The sequence below is a fragment of the Anabrus simplex genome, chromosome 11 (genome assembly GCF_040414725.1).
Source record: "Anabrus simplex isolate iqAnaSimp1 chromosome 11, ASM4041472v1, whole genome shotgun sequence".
Taxonomy (NCBI): domain Eukaryota; kingdom Metazoa; phylum Arthropoda; class Insecta; order Orthoptera; family Tettigoniidae; genus Anabrus; species Anabrus simplex.
In genome coordinates this window covers 126,012,642-126,027,083 of record NC_090275.1, presented here as the reverse complement: position 1 = coordinate 126,027,083, position 14,442 = coordinate 126,012,642, and the positions used below count along the sequence as shown (strand labels likewise).

Here is a 14,442-nt window from a genome sequence, read left to right as displayed (position 1 = left end):
GTCAATTTTATTTTCTTATATTTATTCATTGAAAGGAAACTGATGCGTTATAATTTGTTTATTACAATCTACAAAGGGACAGGGTTTAAGCGTACAAGGTACGATTTACAATTCCCGGGATGAGCATGACAGTATTTCCACTTAAACAAAAGTAAAATTCCTGTTATTCACTAAACAAAAAGTAACATAATTACATAATTCAGTGAGTTTATTGATTTATTTTGCACAGTGCTGTAGTGTTGTGTGACTTTCGCTGTTCACTGACTTTCTGAAAATAGCATTTAAAATTTAACAGGCGTCCTATGATGATAGCCAGCGTCTAAATGGCCAGAGGGGAGTTTCATCACGAGAGAGGATCGAATGTAAATACAGATAGATTGTCCCTTCAAATAAGTAACATAGCCGATTGCTTTCTTGGTAACCCCGTATTTCTGCAGCACCTCTTGAAAACTGTCGTTCATTATGTACATTATTTGACTGTATCCGATCATAAACTGCAATGTGGAAAATGACATGGATTTCAAACTCGGGTATCGCCGCAGTCTGCGACGTCACGCCAGCACGCTAACCATTTAGCCACGGAGCGGGACATGCTGCTATATGATCATATCACGTTTTAATTTTAATTTTGCATTTTTGCCAATTTTTGGATGAACCGTGATTATTTCAACTTTATAGAACGTTTTACCTCTATATATAGCATTTTGAAAAATGTCTAGATCATTTTAAATGTTATTTAAATTTATACATTTTTATAAGAATAAAAAGATTATAAATTTTCCTTACATATGGTTAAATTTGTTAAATATCTTTCGTGGCCAAGGAAACTGACAGCAGTTGTGTACACAACACAAGGAATGCACCAACATACCTCAAGTCGAAACGAGAAGGGACAGTCTCCTCACCCACAGACGACCTGGTGAAGGACGAGGACATCCAGCACTCACCAGAATACTTTAAAGCCGTATCAGTGTCAGCTTTAACATTTTATTTGAAACATCTTCCATATTTTATGGTATCAAAGTTATTCGCCCCAGAAAATAATTTAAAATTTATTTTGATATGTAATAGCACATGCCTTTGCTGGCGGGACCTAGTGTTTACAGTGCACTATGTCTTCTGGTATGGGCTAGAGCAATTTTGTTACTTTCATTGATCTGTCTCAGCTTTATCCTTGTCTTTGACAAAATGAAAGTGACTGAGGTATGAGCGATGCTAGTAATGCCATTCCTTACGCAGCCAGTCCCTGCTATGAATGGTGTGAAAATATTGCTCATAGGGTCGGTTGGTGCATGCATTTCAGTGGACTTGGCAGACTGATATGTAATAGCAACTTCTGGCCCAGTGAGGAAAGCAACGGGAAACTACCTCATTCCTCATTTCCCTAGTACGTCTCTTCAGTGATGCCTAGGCCATCTATGACAGCTGATGGCGGAGCTGTTGAGGATCCAACCAGCCTTCGGGCTGAGGACTAAACATACATACATGTAATAGCAACTTCTGGCTCAGTGAGGAAAGCAACGGGAAATTAGCTCACTTCTCATTTCCCCAGTATGTCTCTTCAGTGACACCTGCGCTATCTATGACAGCTGTAGAGAATCAAACCAGCCTTCGGGCTGAATTCCCAACATACATTACTAGCATCAATAATTCAAAGCTGGTACAGTATTTGTAAGAAAAAGGAACTCATCCCGCTGTAACGCTTATTCGTGAAGAGTACCGAGCAAGTGCCTGTGCGGGAGATAATGAGTTCGAACCCCTGCAGATGGATTTCCGTGGTTTCCCATTTTCACACCAGGCAATTGCTGGTGCTTTATCTTAATTAAGGCTATGGTCGCTTCCTTCCCACGCCAAGCCCTTTCCTGTCCTATCGTCACCATATGACCTACCTGTGTCGGCGCGACGTAAAGCAGCTTGTAATAAATAAATAAATAAATAAATAAATAAATAAATAAATAAATAAAATAAATAAATCTACATATATAAAAATGAATGTTTGTTTGTATCTCTCAAATGGACTCTACAACTACTGGACCGGTTTCACAATTTGTTCTTATTACCCCCGGAAGCGTTTAGGAACTAGTTTCAACGAAATTTGATGGGTAGTTCAGCATAGGGGGTCAAAAGGGTGAAAAAAAATGACAATAGGGAAAGGTAAGTAAACCGCATGACAACTCTGATGAGCGGGTTGCCTAACCAACGGTATGTAAAGATTATGATGTGTTTCTTAAAACATTGCTTCTTCTTCTTCTTCTTCTTCTTCTTATTATTATTATTATTATTCTCCTATAAACGGTATATAGAAATGAAAAGACCAGGTTCAGACCCCGTGGCACAGAGGGTGAGAAGGAGTGAAGAAAGACAATGTGTGTGTGTAGCTCTCAACCACATTACTGTAGGGGCAAGCACCCCTAAACGAAGGAGTAAATGTAAAAATCCTAAAGATATTACTAGGGAGTTTGGGGTAGCTGAGATGAACCATGACACTGTGGATGTCTGGATGGGGGTTAGAGGGGGTGAAAGGAATGTGCAAAATGACCGAGATCATGGATGTTCCAGCATAGCTCTCAACCAAACATGATACTCATATGGGTAAGACACCCCTACGGGCGGGGGTTAAATATTGATAACGACCAATATTAAAAGTCAAAACGGTGCATGTTAATAAATATAGTTTTTCTTTTGCATTTAATTAAACGGTTTAGAAAAATCTAAGGCGGTTGAAGCGGGCGGCACTTGCAAGTAAGAGTAATTACGGCGCTCGTATGAGTTGACATCATCGTCATAGCCATGCGAACTCCGACTTTATCATGCATGCAAAAATCAACCGAATTCGAACCGTGGCCACCATCGACTTTGAGGACTTTTCTTGTGAGCAGATGTAAATATGTGAATGTTGTTGTTCCAGGTGCGATGACGGAGCCATGTCAGGTGTACCGACGGCGGTGGCTAATGCTGGCCCTGTTCGTTCTCACATCCAGCGCCAACGCCAGCCACTGGCTGCAGTACTCCATCATCACCAACATCATGATGAGGTTCTATGGCGTGAGCAGTCTCGCCATTAACTGGACCTCCATGGTGTACATGGCTGCCTACATCCCGCTCGTCTTTCCGGCCTCCTGGCTTCTTGACCGTAAGGTGTGTATCACTCCTTTCTAGATTGCTGCTTTCTTTATCAAAACCCTCAATTCTTATCACTGCAGATTGATTTTTATACAGATTGTAGATAATTCTTCGTTCTCGGTATCTGATCCCAGTCACCTTCAGAATCTCAAATAGCTTGGACCAATCAACATTATCAAATGCCTTTTCTAGATCTACAAACACCATATACATGGGCTTGTCCTTCTTACTTTGATCCTCTAAGATCAGACGTAAAATCAGGATTGCTTCACGTGTTCCTATATTTCTTCTGAAGCCGAATTGATCTCCCAACTCAGCATCAACTTGTCTTTCCATTCTTCTGTAAATAATAGCCTACGTGTTAAAATTTGGCAGGCATGAGATATTAAACTAATGGTGTGGTAGTTTTCACATTTGTCAGCACTGGCTTTCTTGGGAATAGGTATAACAACATTCTGCCGAAAATCGGATGACACTTCTCCTGTCTCATTCATCCTACACACTAAATGGAATAACTTTGCCACGCTGGTTTCTCCTAAGGCAGTCAGTAATTCAGAGAAAATATCATCAATCCCAGGTGCCTTGTTCCTATTTAGGTCTCTTGCAGCTCTGTCAAACTCTTACCTCAAAATTGGGTCTGCAATTTCATCAGCATCAACACCCTCTTCTTGTTCCAGAACCAAATCATCTACATCTTTACCTTGATACAACTGTTGGATATGCTCCTGCCATCTTTCTGCTTTGTCTTCTTTCCCTAGAAGTGGCTTTCCATCTGAGCTCTTAATATTCATACACCAAGATTTCCTTTCTCAAAGGTTTCCTTGATTTTCCAGTATGCAACAACTACCTTTCCTAGGACCATACAATATTCCACATCCTTGCACTTCTCCTTCAGCCATTCTTCCTTAGCTACCTTGCACTTTTTATCCACTTCATTCTTTAATTGCCTTTATTCTTTTCTGCCCTCTTGATTTTTAGCATTCTTATATTTTTGTTGTTCATCAGTCAGGTCTAGTTTCTCCTTAGTTATGCACTGATTCTTAGTTGATCTTTTCTTCCTTCCTAACATTTCTTCAGCAGCACTACTGACTTCATTTTTCATGACTATCCACTCTTCCTCTATTGTGTTTTTTCAGCCTTTTCATTTTGTCCTTGTACAACATATTCCTTGAAACAATCCCTCACAATCTTTTCTTTCAACTTGTCTAGATCCCATCTTTTTGCATTCTTTCCTTTCTTCAATTTCTTCAACTTCAGATGGCATTTCATGACCAACAAGTTGTGGTCAGAGTCTACGTCTGCTCCTGGGAAAGTTTTGCAATCCAACACCTGGTTTCTGAATCTATGCCTAATCATAATGAAGTCTATTTGATACCTTCCAGTGTCTCCAGGTCTCGTCCATGTATAAAGCCGTCGTTTGTGGTGTTTGAACCAAGTATTGGCAAGGACTAAATTATGATCAGTGCAGAATTCAACCAGCCGACTTCCTCTTTCGTTCCTTTGTCCCAATCCGAATTCTCCTACTGTATTACCTTCTCTTCCTTGGCCTACCACTGCATTCCAGTCTCCCATCACAATTAGAATCTCGTCACCTTTTACATATTGTAATTAAATCTTCTCTCTCTTCATATGTTCTTTTTTTTCCTCATCATCCGCTGAGCTAGTAGGCATACAGACCTGCACTATTGTGGTGGGCATTGGTTTGGTATCTATCTTGACGACAATAATTCTTTCACTATGCTAGTCGTAGTAACTTACCCGCTGTCCTATTTTCTTATTCATTATTAAACCAACTCCTGTATTTCCTCTGTTTGATTTTTTGTTGATAATTCGGTAGTCGCCTGACCAAAAATCCTGTTCTTCCTGCCAATGTACTTCACTTACACCAACTACATCTAACTTTAGTCTATCCATCTCCCTTTTCAGATTCTCTAATCTACCACAATGATTCAACCTTCTAACATTCCATGCTCCGACTCGCAGAATGTCAGTATCCATATGCCTGATGATTGCCCCCTCTCGTGTAGTCCCCACCCGGAGATTCACATTGGGGACTAGTTTACCTCCGGAATATTTTACCGGGGAGGAAGCCATCATTAGTACATCATTCATACAGAGAGAGCTGCATGTCCTCGGGAGTTAGTTACGGCTGTAGTTTCCCGTTGCTTTCAGCCATGTTACAAGACAATATCAGTCAATCATCTAGACTGCTGCACTTGCAACTTCCCCCTTTCGATGAACCATTCGTTAGTCTGGTCTCTCAACAGATACCCATCCGATATGGTTGCACCTGCGGCTCGGCTATTTGCTTCATTGGGATACGCAAGCCCTCCCACCGCGGCAAGGTCACATGGTTCGCAGGGGAGGACATGGCTCGCCGAGGAGGGAGTAGCACTATAATGGTTTAATGTAGGGGACACTCCTCACGGTATCGAACTACTTGCTGCTTGTTTAACGTCGCACAAACACATGAGTAGCACTATAATGGTTTAATGGAGGGGACACTCCCCATAGTATCGAACTACTTGCTACTTGTTTAACGTCGCACTAACACATGAGTAGCACTACAATGGTTGGACACTCCTCACGGTATCGAACTACTTGCTACTTGTTTAACGTCGCACTAACACCCTAAGTGTTCCGCACTCTCTATGGAATTAAAAATAAATGAATGGTTCTAAGATATGTGTATTGGCATAAAATGAAAGTAATAACTGTGTATTTTAGTATAATTTCTATGTGATTTTAAAGCAGTAAGTTGATAAAAATACGGATGAAACTGTATGTCCATTTGATTGGGCATGGGGTTATAAGTAATTAGGTAATAATAACTTTAAATAAAATATTTTTAAGTATCTATAGGTTCGTTGGTAAATACTTACAAGGGCAGATTATTATAAGGAGTTGTAACTCATTGTAACTTCCGCCACAATTTTTCCGGTATTTCATATAGATATCCGTTCAAACTATCACGAATGTAATAATTTATGAAATTAAATATTTCGATACGCCTGTAAACTTCGATTTAAAAGAAGTTAAAGAGATTATACGGTAATTTCACTGGATAATTACGGTACTTAACAGTTTTTGGATTGTTGACGATTGTTGCTACATGCACATGGTAGTTGTGTAAACAAGTACAAAATCAGCTGATTACTTTATTCCAATAAACGGGGTTCTGCTGTATATATTTGGAATTGCGCACAAATGTGCAAGTACAATTTATGTAATTCAGTCTTTACTGTAATTGACTATTGATCTGACTCTGTTGTTGCAAACAGTTTATGATACGGTGTTTTCCACATAATATACACATGCACTTAATATTTGGCTCCTGAAATTTCTTATTAGTACACAATTTATGATGAAAGCCATGAAATGCGAGTCTTGTTAAAATAGATCTTAATGGTTGGTTTTCGTTTGTCCATCTCCTGTCAATCATTGCGTCATAGCGAAGAAGTCTTGAGATATTTCTGCACGTTTTTGTTTTCTTCTCTCAATCACTTTAGTTGCAAGATTAGTAGCAGATAGTGGTAGATTCAGCCGTAGATCTTCTAAATAGAATCGTTCCTTTGCCAGTTCATAAACTAGACGAGAAGATGCTGTTCTTGAGATCCCAACACTCTTTTCAGGTTAATTGCTTGTATTTTTTCCAGTGTAGTTAAATCAGTTAAAGATAGTTTTTCCCAAATCAATTCTATGCCGTATGTTAGTATTGGGGTGATTTATGTTTGGAATAGAGTTAATGGTGTTTGCAAAGACAGTCTGGTAATGTTCTTAATTGTGAATATCCCACTGATAGCAGATGTATCTTTCTCCTTTATGTGGAGCTGAAATGAATTAGATGAAGTCTGTAGGGTAATGCCAAGATTTTTATATGAATTTACCGTCTCAATTTTTTTTCCTAGGGTCACTTTGTCCTCTGCTGAGGTTTTTCTCCTTTTCAGAAAACCATGTGCAATGTTTTGGTGAAATTGATGGTGAAGTCATTTTCATCAGCCGAGAGATATAAAGCGTTTAATGTTTTTTGTAGTTCAGATCTGTTTGGTGAACCCAGAATTATATCATTGTATTATTTTATATTATATATATATATAATTTGCTGGGGCCATCAAGGACCACGTTAAGTCTTGTTGCATTTGACACTGAACTTGGCCTTCTTTAGAGCCCAAATTTCCCTCATTCTTTGTGAGTGGGCCTGCTTACGCTCCTCTGTCCAAGGGGGCACCATGTCTTCTCTTCGGTTGCTCATCTCGGTTTAGCCCGTTTGTCAATATTTTCTTGCGGAAGAGATCTCTGTTAAGGGCATCTTCAGCTGAGATATGTAGCATTTGCAGGTCTTCTTTGGTATTTCTAAACCAGGCAATTGTGGTTTTGGGGTTTGAATCAAAGAAGTGAAAGATTTCTTTAGATAAATTTCTTCCGTCCATTCTTTTCAGATGACTGTAAAATCGTGCCCGTCTTTTTCTGATTGTGTCGGTAATTTTCTCTATTTTTCTGTAGACTTCCTTGTTGGATCTCTTTTGATGGATTCCATTTCTGTACTTCGATCCCATGATTCCTCTCACAATTTTGTGTTCTCTTTTCTCCAGTTCTTCAAGGAGTCCTTTGTTGGCATTTAGAGACAGAGTTTCAGCTGCATATAGAACTACTGGCTTCAGAACTGTTTCATAGTGACGTATCTTGGTGTTTTGGGAAAGGCATTTTTTGTTGTAGATTGTGCGGGATGTTTGGTAGGCTATTTCCAGTTTGCGTACTTGCTCCTGAAGTGCTTCTTTGTCCAGTCCATTTTTCATGATGATCTCACCCAGGTATTTGAATTTGTCTACTCGGGTGATGTCCCCGTATTTTGTATGGAGTTTTGGTGGAGCCTCTTTGATGTTAGTCATTACTTCTGTTTTCTCAAACGATATCTGCAAACCAGTTTGTTCGGCAATTTCCTTTAAAATTTCAACTTAATTCTAGCGGTTTCCATGTCGGTTGAGAGAACAGCAATATCATCGGCAAATGCTAAGCAGTCTGTTGCGATCCCCTTGGATTTGGTTCCTATTCTCAATGGACTGTAGTTGGTTTCCTGTAATCTCACCCGCCAGGTTCTGATGATCTTTTCAAGAACACAGTTGAAGAATATCGGGGATAGCCCATCACCTTGTCGGACTCCTGTTTTGATGTCAAAGGAATGCGAGAGACATCCGTGGAACTTCACCTTGGATTTTGTATCGGTCAGGGTGGCTCTAATTAATGCCAGCAATTTCAAATCAACTCCACATTCATTTAAGATGTTTAGCAGGACTTCCCGGTCAATGGAGTCGTACGCTTTCTTAAAGTCCACAAAGACAGACACATACTGCTTGGACCTTAGTGTACAATATCTGATGATCGTTTTGAGATTTTGGATCTGTTCAGCTGTTGAGCGACCTTTTCTGAACCCTCCTTGGTATTCACCTATTTGATGTTCGACTTGTGCTTCCAAATGCTCCAGGATGGCAAGTGATAGAATTTTGTAAGTCACGGGTAGCAAATATATTCCTCTGTAGTTGTTGATGTTCTTCATGCTGCCTTTTTTGTGTAATGGATGGATCAAAGCTATTTTCCAATCTTCGGGTAGGGTCTCCTTGTTCCAGATTTCTTCTATTTGCTTTTGCAAGATATCAAGTGATTCTTCTGGGGCATATTTCCATAGTTCTGCTACTACTGCGTCTTCCCCCGGCACTTTGTTATTTTTGAGACGGGCAATGTGGCGCTTGATTTCATCTCTGTCGGGTGGTCTGGAATCTGGGTACCTGAGTAAGGGTTCCTTGGTCTCAATGGCGCTTTGCGGTTTAGAGCAATTAAGTAAATTCTTGAAGTAATCTGCCAGAATGCTGCAATTTTCTTCATTTGACATCGCCAGTGTGCCATCCGTTTGCTCAAAGCATAGAGATGGTGGTTTATAGCCAGTGAGTTTGCGTTTGAAGGCTCTGTAGTACTCTCTGCTTTCATTCTTCCTAAAGTTTTGTTCTATCTTTTCAATGAGAGACTTTTCGTATTTACGCTTCTCAGTTCTGAACACCCTAGCTGCTTGGGCACGTTGGGTTTTGTAGGTTTCCCAATCATTTTCTGATTTCGTAGAGTTGTACTGTTTCCACGCATTGAGTCTTTCTTGGAGGACTGATTCGCAGGTACTATTCCACCAGGCATGCTTTTTGCTTCTCTTGATTTCTGCAACATCTTTTGCGGCCTCAACAAGGAGACTTTTGGCGTTGTTAAAGTCACAGTCATTTGGTCTAGCCTTCTCCTGGAACTCCTCGACCCTTTGCCGAAGTTTATCATTGTCGAAGCGTGTGATCTGTTTGGTTGTCTTCCTTGTGTTTGCGGGAATTGGTTTGAATTTGATAAGAGACATATAATGATCTGAGGCCACACTGATGCCTTTCTTTACCTTGACATTCATAATCTCAGGGCTGTTTCTCCTGGAGATTGCAACATGATCAATTTGGAACTCTCCGAGAGCTTGGACGGGAGAACGCCAAGTCATTTGCTTTCTGGGTAGATGGCGAAAGTGGGTCGACACGACCTGCAGGTTGTGATTTTCGCAAATGGTCACCAGTCTTTTGCCGTTGGGATTGGTTCTTTTGTGAGCAGAGTAATTTCCTATAACTTTCTTGTACTTCTGCTCACGACCTAGTTGGGCATTGAAGTCACCCAAAAGAAGCTTGACATGGTGTTTGGGGATTTTGTTCAATTTTTCATCCAGTAGGTCCCAGAAATTATCAACTTTATCTGGATCAGACTTGTTCTTATCGTTTGTAGGAGCATGTGCATTAACTAGGGCGTACGTTTTGTTCGCGCATTTAATTGTGAGTATAGACAATCTGTCATTCACAGGTTTGAAATGTGCAACCGATTTAAGGATCTTGGTTCTAACAGCAAACGCGGTTCCAAGCATCACAGCTCCATTGAGGATTCCTCTTTGCGCTTTGCTCTTGAAAAATCGGTAGCCTTCAGATTCAAAAATCTCTTCATCTGGGTACCTTGTTTCCTGTAGGGCCACTATGGATATCTGATTTTCGTGAAGAGCTTTGGTGAGGGTTTTCAGCTTGCCAGTTTGTGTAAGTGAATTTATGTTGAAAGTTGCTAGAAAGGTTTCAGATTTTGGCCTGAGTTTTTGACTCTTCGGGGTACACTGAGACGCTCCGACTCATATCTTGCATGATGTCGAGTCTCCCCCAGAATCTGAACGAGACTCGTGCGCCGTGGCTTTCACGACGAGGGATTTATCCGAAGATTTACCCCCTGGGATATGTTTCTTGAAATGTTGTGCCATCATGCTTTTTGACTTGACTTTGCTTTGGACGGGTACCCATCCTTTTACAACTAGGGTTGTTAGCCCTAGAGGTTGCCTCAAGATGTTTTCTGGCTTCTGGTCATTTACCAGTCTTCACGGTAACCCTGGCAAGGGACCAGTTTTTTTTTCACGGTGGTATTTTATTTCCCTACTACCCTCTGACTCTGCTGGCGGCAGAGCCAGCGAGCTTCCCCAATTCCAATGGGACGCGCCCGATGGAGGTAACCGGTAAATCCCCACATGGGATTTTATATTATATTATATCTTTATTTGAAAAAAATTACAAATGTCGATGCAGTCATGGTGATGGTTCTTCCTTGATTATGGCTGATCACAATCACATTAACATTCACTAGTTCGGTGTATGAGGGAACAAGTGTGTGTTTGAGAGGCAATTCTCCTGAAAAATGATGGATTTTGAATTGTAAGGCTTTTGCTCTTGGCTATCACCTGTCTATAGTGATGGCGATATTAGTGAAGGATGTCAAAGAGGAAAAGGGTCGCTTTCTTGACTTACGGTGCCTAGGACACTGAAAGTATGTGCGAAAGAAAGTGGAAAGATCTGCAAGAAAAAGATAGTACGGCAACAGTATGTATCTACAGTATCTGTAAAAGGTGGCCCGCAATAAGACCCTCACGATGCGGACCTGGCACTTTAACTGTGGGAACGTAGCCTCTTGTAAGCCCAGACCGTCTCCGAGACGTGTTCGACCTAGCATCAATCTCACCTGTTAACCTGGTGACAGTTACTTTAAGTACGAGTCAACTGAACGCGATGCATTTTCCTGGTGAAGTGCCACCTTTATGAGCACAGATTCACGTAATTGTAAACCTTTTGGACTGGGTTCTACCCCGCTGGAAATTCGTGTCAATGAACCTTGTGAATGAACACTGCCCTTCTTGTTTGAATTTGTTTACCATGCCATGTCGTGGTATGATGTCCTACGCTCTGGTAGCTAGGCTTAGAACTTTGGGGTCTTTGTTTGGAAGAAAATGGATAGTGACATCCGAAAAATGATCAAGTCCTGTAAATCTTGTGCCATCAGGAAACCTAATTTGAATAACCGTGTGGGGTTGTTGTCATCATCACAAGCTTCACGCCCATTGCAGCGGCTCTTCATCGATTTTGTTGGCCCCCTCCCTCGGTCTTCTCTAGGAAACACCCACATCTTCGTCGTATAGATGCCTTATCCCGGTTTTGTTGGACATTCCCCACCAGGTCCACCAATTCCCGAACTTCCATCTCCTGTCTAAATTCTATCTTCGCATCCTTCGGCCCATCCAAGTTCTTAGTATCTGACAATGCTAGTTCTTTCACCAGTAACTCCTTCAAAAGGTATCTGTTTGAGCTATGCATCTCCCATGTCACCACTACCCCGTACTACCCAAATCCTTCTTATGCCGAGAGGTTGAATTGGAACCTAAAGTCCGCGTTTATAGCGTATCATCGTGAGAATCAGTCCAAATGGGTCTCCTGTCTGCATTGGTTAGCCCATGCTTTTAATTCCACTATTCATGAGTCACATGGTAAGGAGCCTATGTCTCTAATGTTCAGCTATAACCCGTACTCCCCCATGTCTAACATCCTATGTATTGAAGATCTTCTGCCGGAACTGTCAAAGCCTAATGATGTTCAAAAGATCTGGAACGAAGCCAAAAAGAATTTATCTGTGTCATATGAGAGGGTCAAAAGGAAGTACAATAAAGGTAGAAAGCCATCAAAATTAAAAGTTGGTGATTTGGTATATGTTAAATGTTACCCCATAAGTAAGGCCGTGAATAAGTTTTCGGCAAAGCTTGCCCCTAGATACCAAGGCCCGTGTACTGTGTTGGAGTTCTTGTCTCCGGTTTCAGTTTTGGTAAGTAATCCTGTAGCAAAACGGATTAAGCGCGTTCATGTTTCCCAAATTAAACCTGGTTAAATGGGCAAAATTGTACTAGCACACATACTGCGGGTTGGTGAGCGAGTCAATTTGGTCCTTATTGTATCTAGTGTTGTGACTCTAATTTAGTGCCCCTTTGGTATTACTGTTACTCTGTTTGGTTTCTTGTAGCCAGAAAACTGTTTACCTTGCCTGTCTTGTGGTGGTGATATTATTTCTTTGGAATAGTATATTCGTGTCATTGAACCTTGTGCTTGTGTGGTGCGCTACTGAATTACCATGGAGGAAATCTAATTTCATCTAACTTTAAATTGTGCTTCTGTACTGATCTTCTTTTTACTCAAGGTTTTTAAAATGTAAATTTATGGACTTATTTCTTTCGTGGCTCCACATGGAATTTTTTTGCTGGATCCGTCTATCATCGAGCGATCTAATCATTGCTGGGCTATGGCGAGTTTGGGATGGAATGTGAGGGAGTGTGTTTGGTACCAGAATGGTTACCATTTTATCATCCTTTCATTGTATGTGTGTGAGGGTGTGAGGAGCTTAGTAAAGATTTGGTTGCAATCTGTGCCACTTCGCTATTGTGCGATTTCTAGTTATGGTGTATTACAATTGGTTGGTGTCGGAAAGGTTCCCTGCTTACCTTGTGCATGGACTGTACGTCTCAAAGGTGTTTCATTTTCCGACTACTGATGTTTTGTGTTCATCTATGACCAAGTGATCTAACACTCTTCTTTTCGTGTACATTCGTGTACACTTGGCAGCTGTTTCTAGTGCTGTTTTCTATGTGTGAACCATTGATAATCTTATTTTGCCTATAACTGTTTTGGTGTGGTATTTATCATCCTAACCTTTAGATTTTGAATTGATTTGAAATTATGTAGAAAATCTGCCCCCCGGTTCCTTATCTGCTGGTATTTGGTTTGTGCACTTCTGCGACCATTGTAGTTGTATCCCCTGCCTTGTAACTTGGTAATGTATTTGTGGTATGGTTTTCATCCTTTGAGTTGTGGATTGTTGGTGATGAAGTGTAATTTACCTTATCTACTAATTGCTGTATGGGTTGTTCGGTGGTACTATATTGGACTTCTTTCCTGAGGGGGTATCTCCTTTGTGCCTATATGGTATGGTCCTAGTCCTTAGCTTGTATCTGGTTTGATTATGTAATTTCTACTCCGTATTGGGCTGATTTTGTGTAATGGCTGGTAAGCACGCATTGAGGATGGATATCCTTTGATCTCTTAATGAGTTGACCTGTGTTTCTAGTTTGTCATTATTGTAGTTGTGTTTGAACTTCAGATGTTTGGTTGTCAAGACACTTTGGTTGGGATATGATTTGTCCTTTAATTCACCTTTGTGTTGTAGTAGATTTGGCCATTTGTTAGTGAATCCACAACTCTGATGAAGTAGTCTTTCTTTATGGAAATATCTTGATTTTAGTAGGCTCTGTGTTCTTCAACTTGTTCTTTCCCACTTAATCTTGGTCCGTCGTCACAATTCTATATTTTTATAACTCTAGGCTCTTCTTAAGTACCCTGCTTGGTTATGACCTTTTTCCTAGTAAAAGGATTACAGAATCCTCTACCTTGTGCTCTTTCCTTTATCTTATTTAACCGAGCGTTTTCTCTGAAACGAGTTCATTATTTACCCTTTATGCCTTTGTGGACCTTTCTTCCGGTCATTCTCCTTCTAACAATGCGCACCCTGTGTTTCTCATGGTGTTTAAGATGAAAAGTTCATGAGTTAGTTTGCTTGTATCTGGGCATCGTTTCTTGTGGTGGTACCTTTGATGTGGCTGTTACGGATGACCTACTGATCACGAACCCTCCATCTTGTAAACTATAGGAGTCTCCTAGGGCCATGGACTCTACCGTCGCCCCGTTTAAGCCCCCTTTAACTACTATTATTTTCAACGTCTCTCATCATTTCTGTTGGTATTCCTTTGGTCTGTCGAGAGGATCAGTTATCTCTCCTCCATTCTTCCCCCGAGATTTAGTAGGTAACTATGGATAAGTTGGTGATCTTAGTCTAGCGAGTATATTTTTCTGCTGCTGATTTCTGATCCTGGGCAGGTTGATGAGTTCACCACTCTGTAGTTGTGTGTGT

The 14,442-nt window shown here is 40.7% G+C and overlaps 1 protein-coding gene across 6 annotated transcripts in view; it reads left to right on the top strand.

Moving 5' to 3' along the window:
• The window catches only part of LOC136883455 (heme transporter FLVCR2), a 475,112-nt gene that overhangs the window by 264,119 nt on the left and 196,551 nt on the right, over window positions 1–14,442 (top strand). For all 6 annotated transcript variants that reach the window (XM_067155765.2, XM_067155762.2, XM_067155764.2 and 3 more), the window contains exon 2: window positions 2,909–3,138. In XM_067155765.2, coding sequence (XP_067011866.2) covers window positions 2,914–3,138 — 225 coding nt within the window. In that variant the 5' untranslated portion in view covers window positions 2,909–2,913. The remainder of the gene's footprint in view (window positions 1–2,908; window positions 3,139–14,442) is intronic.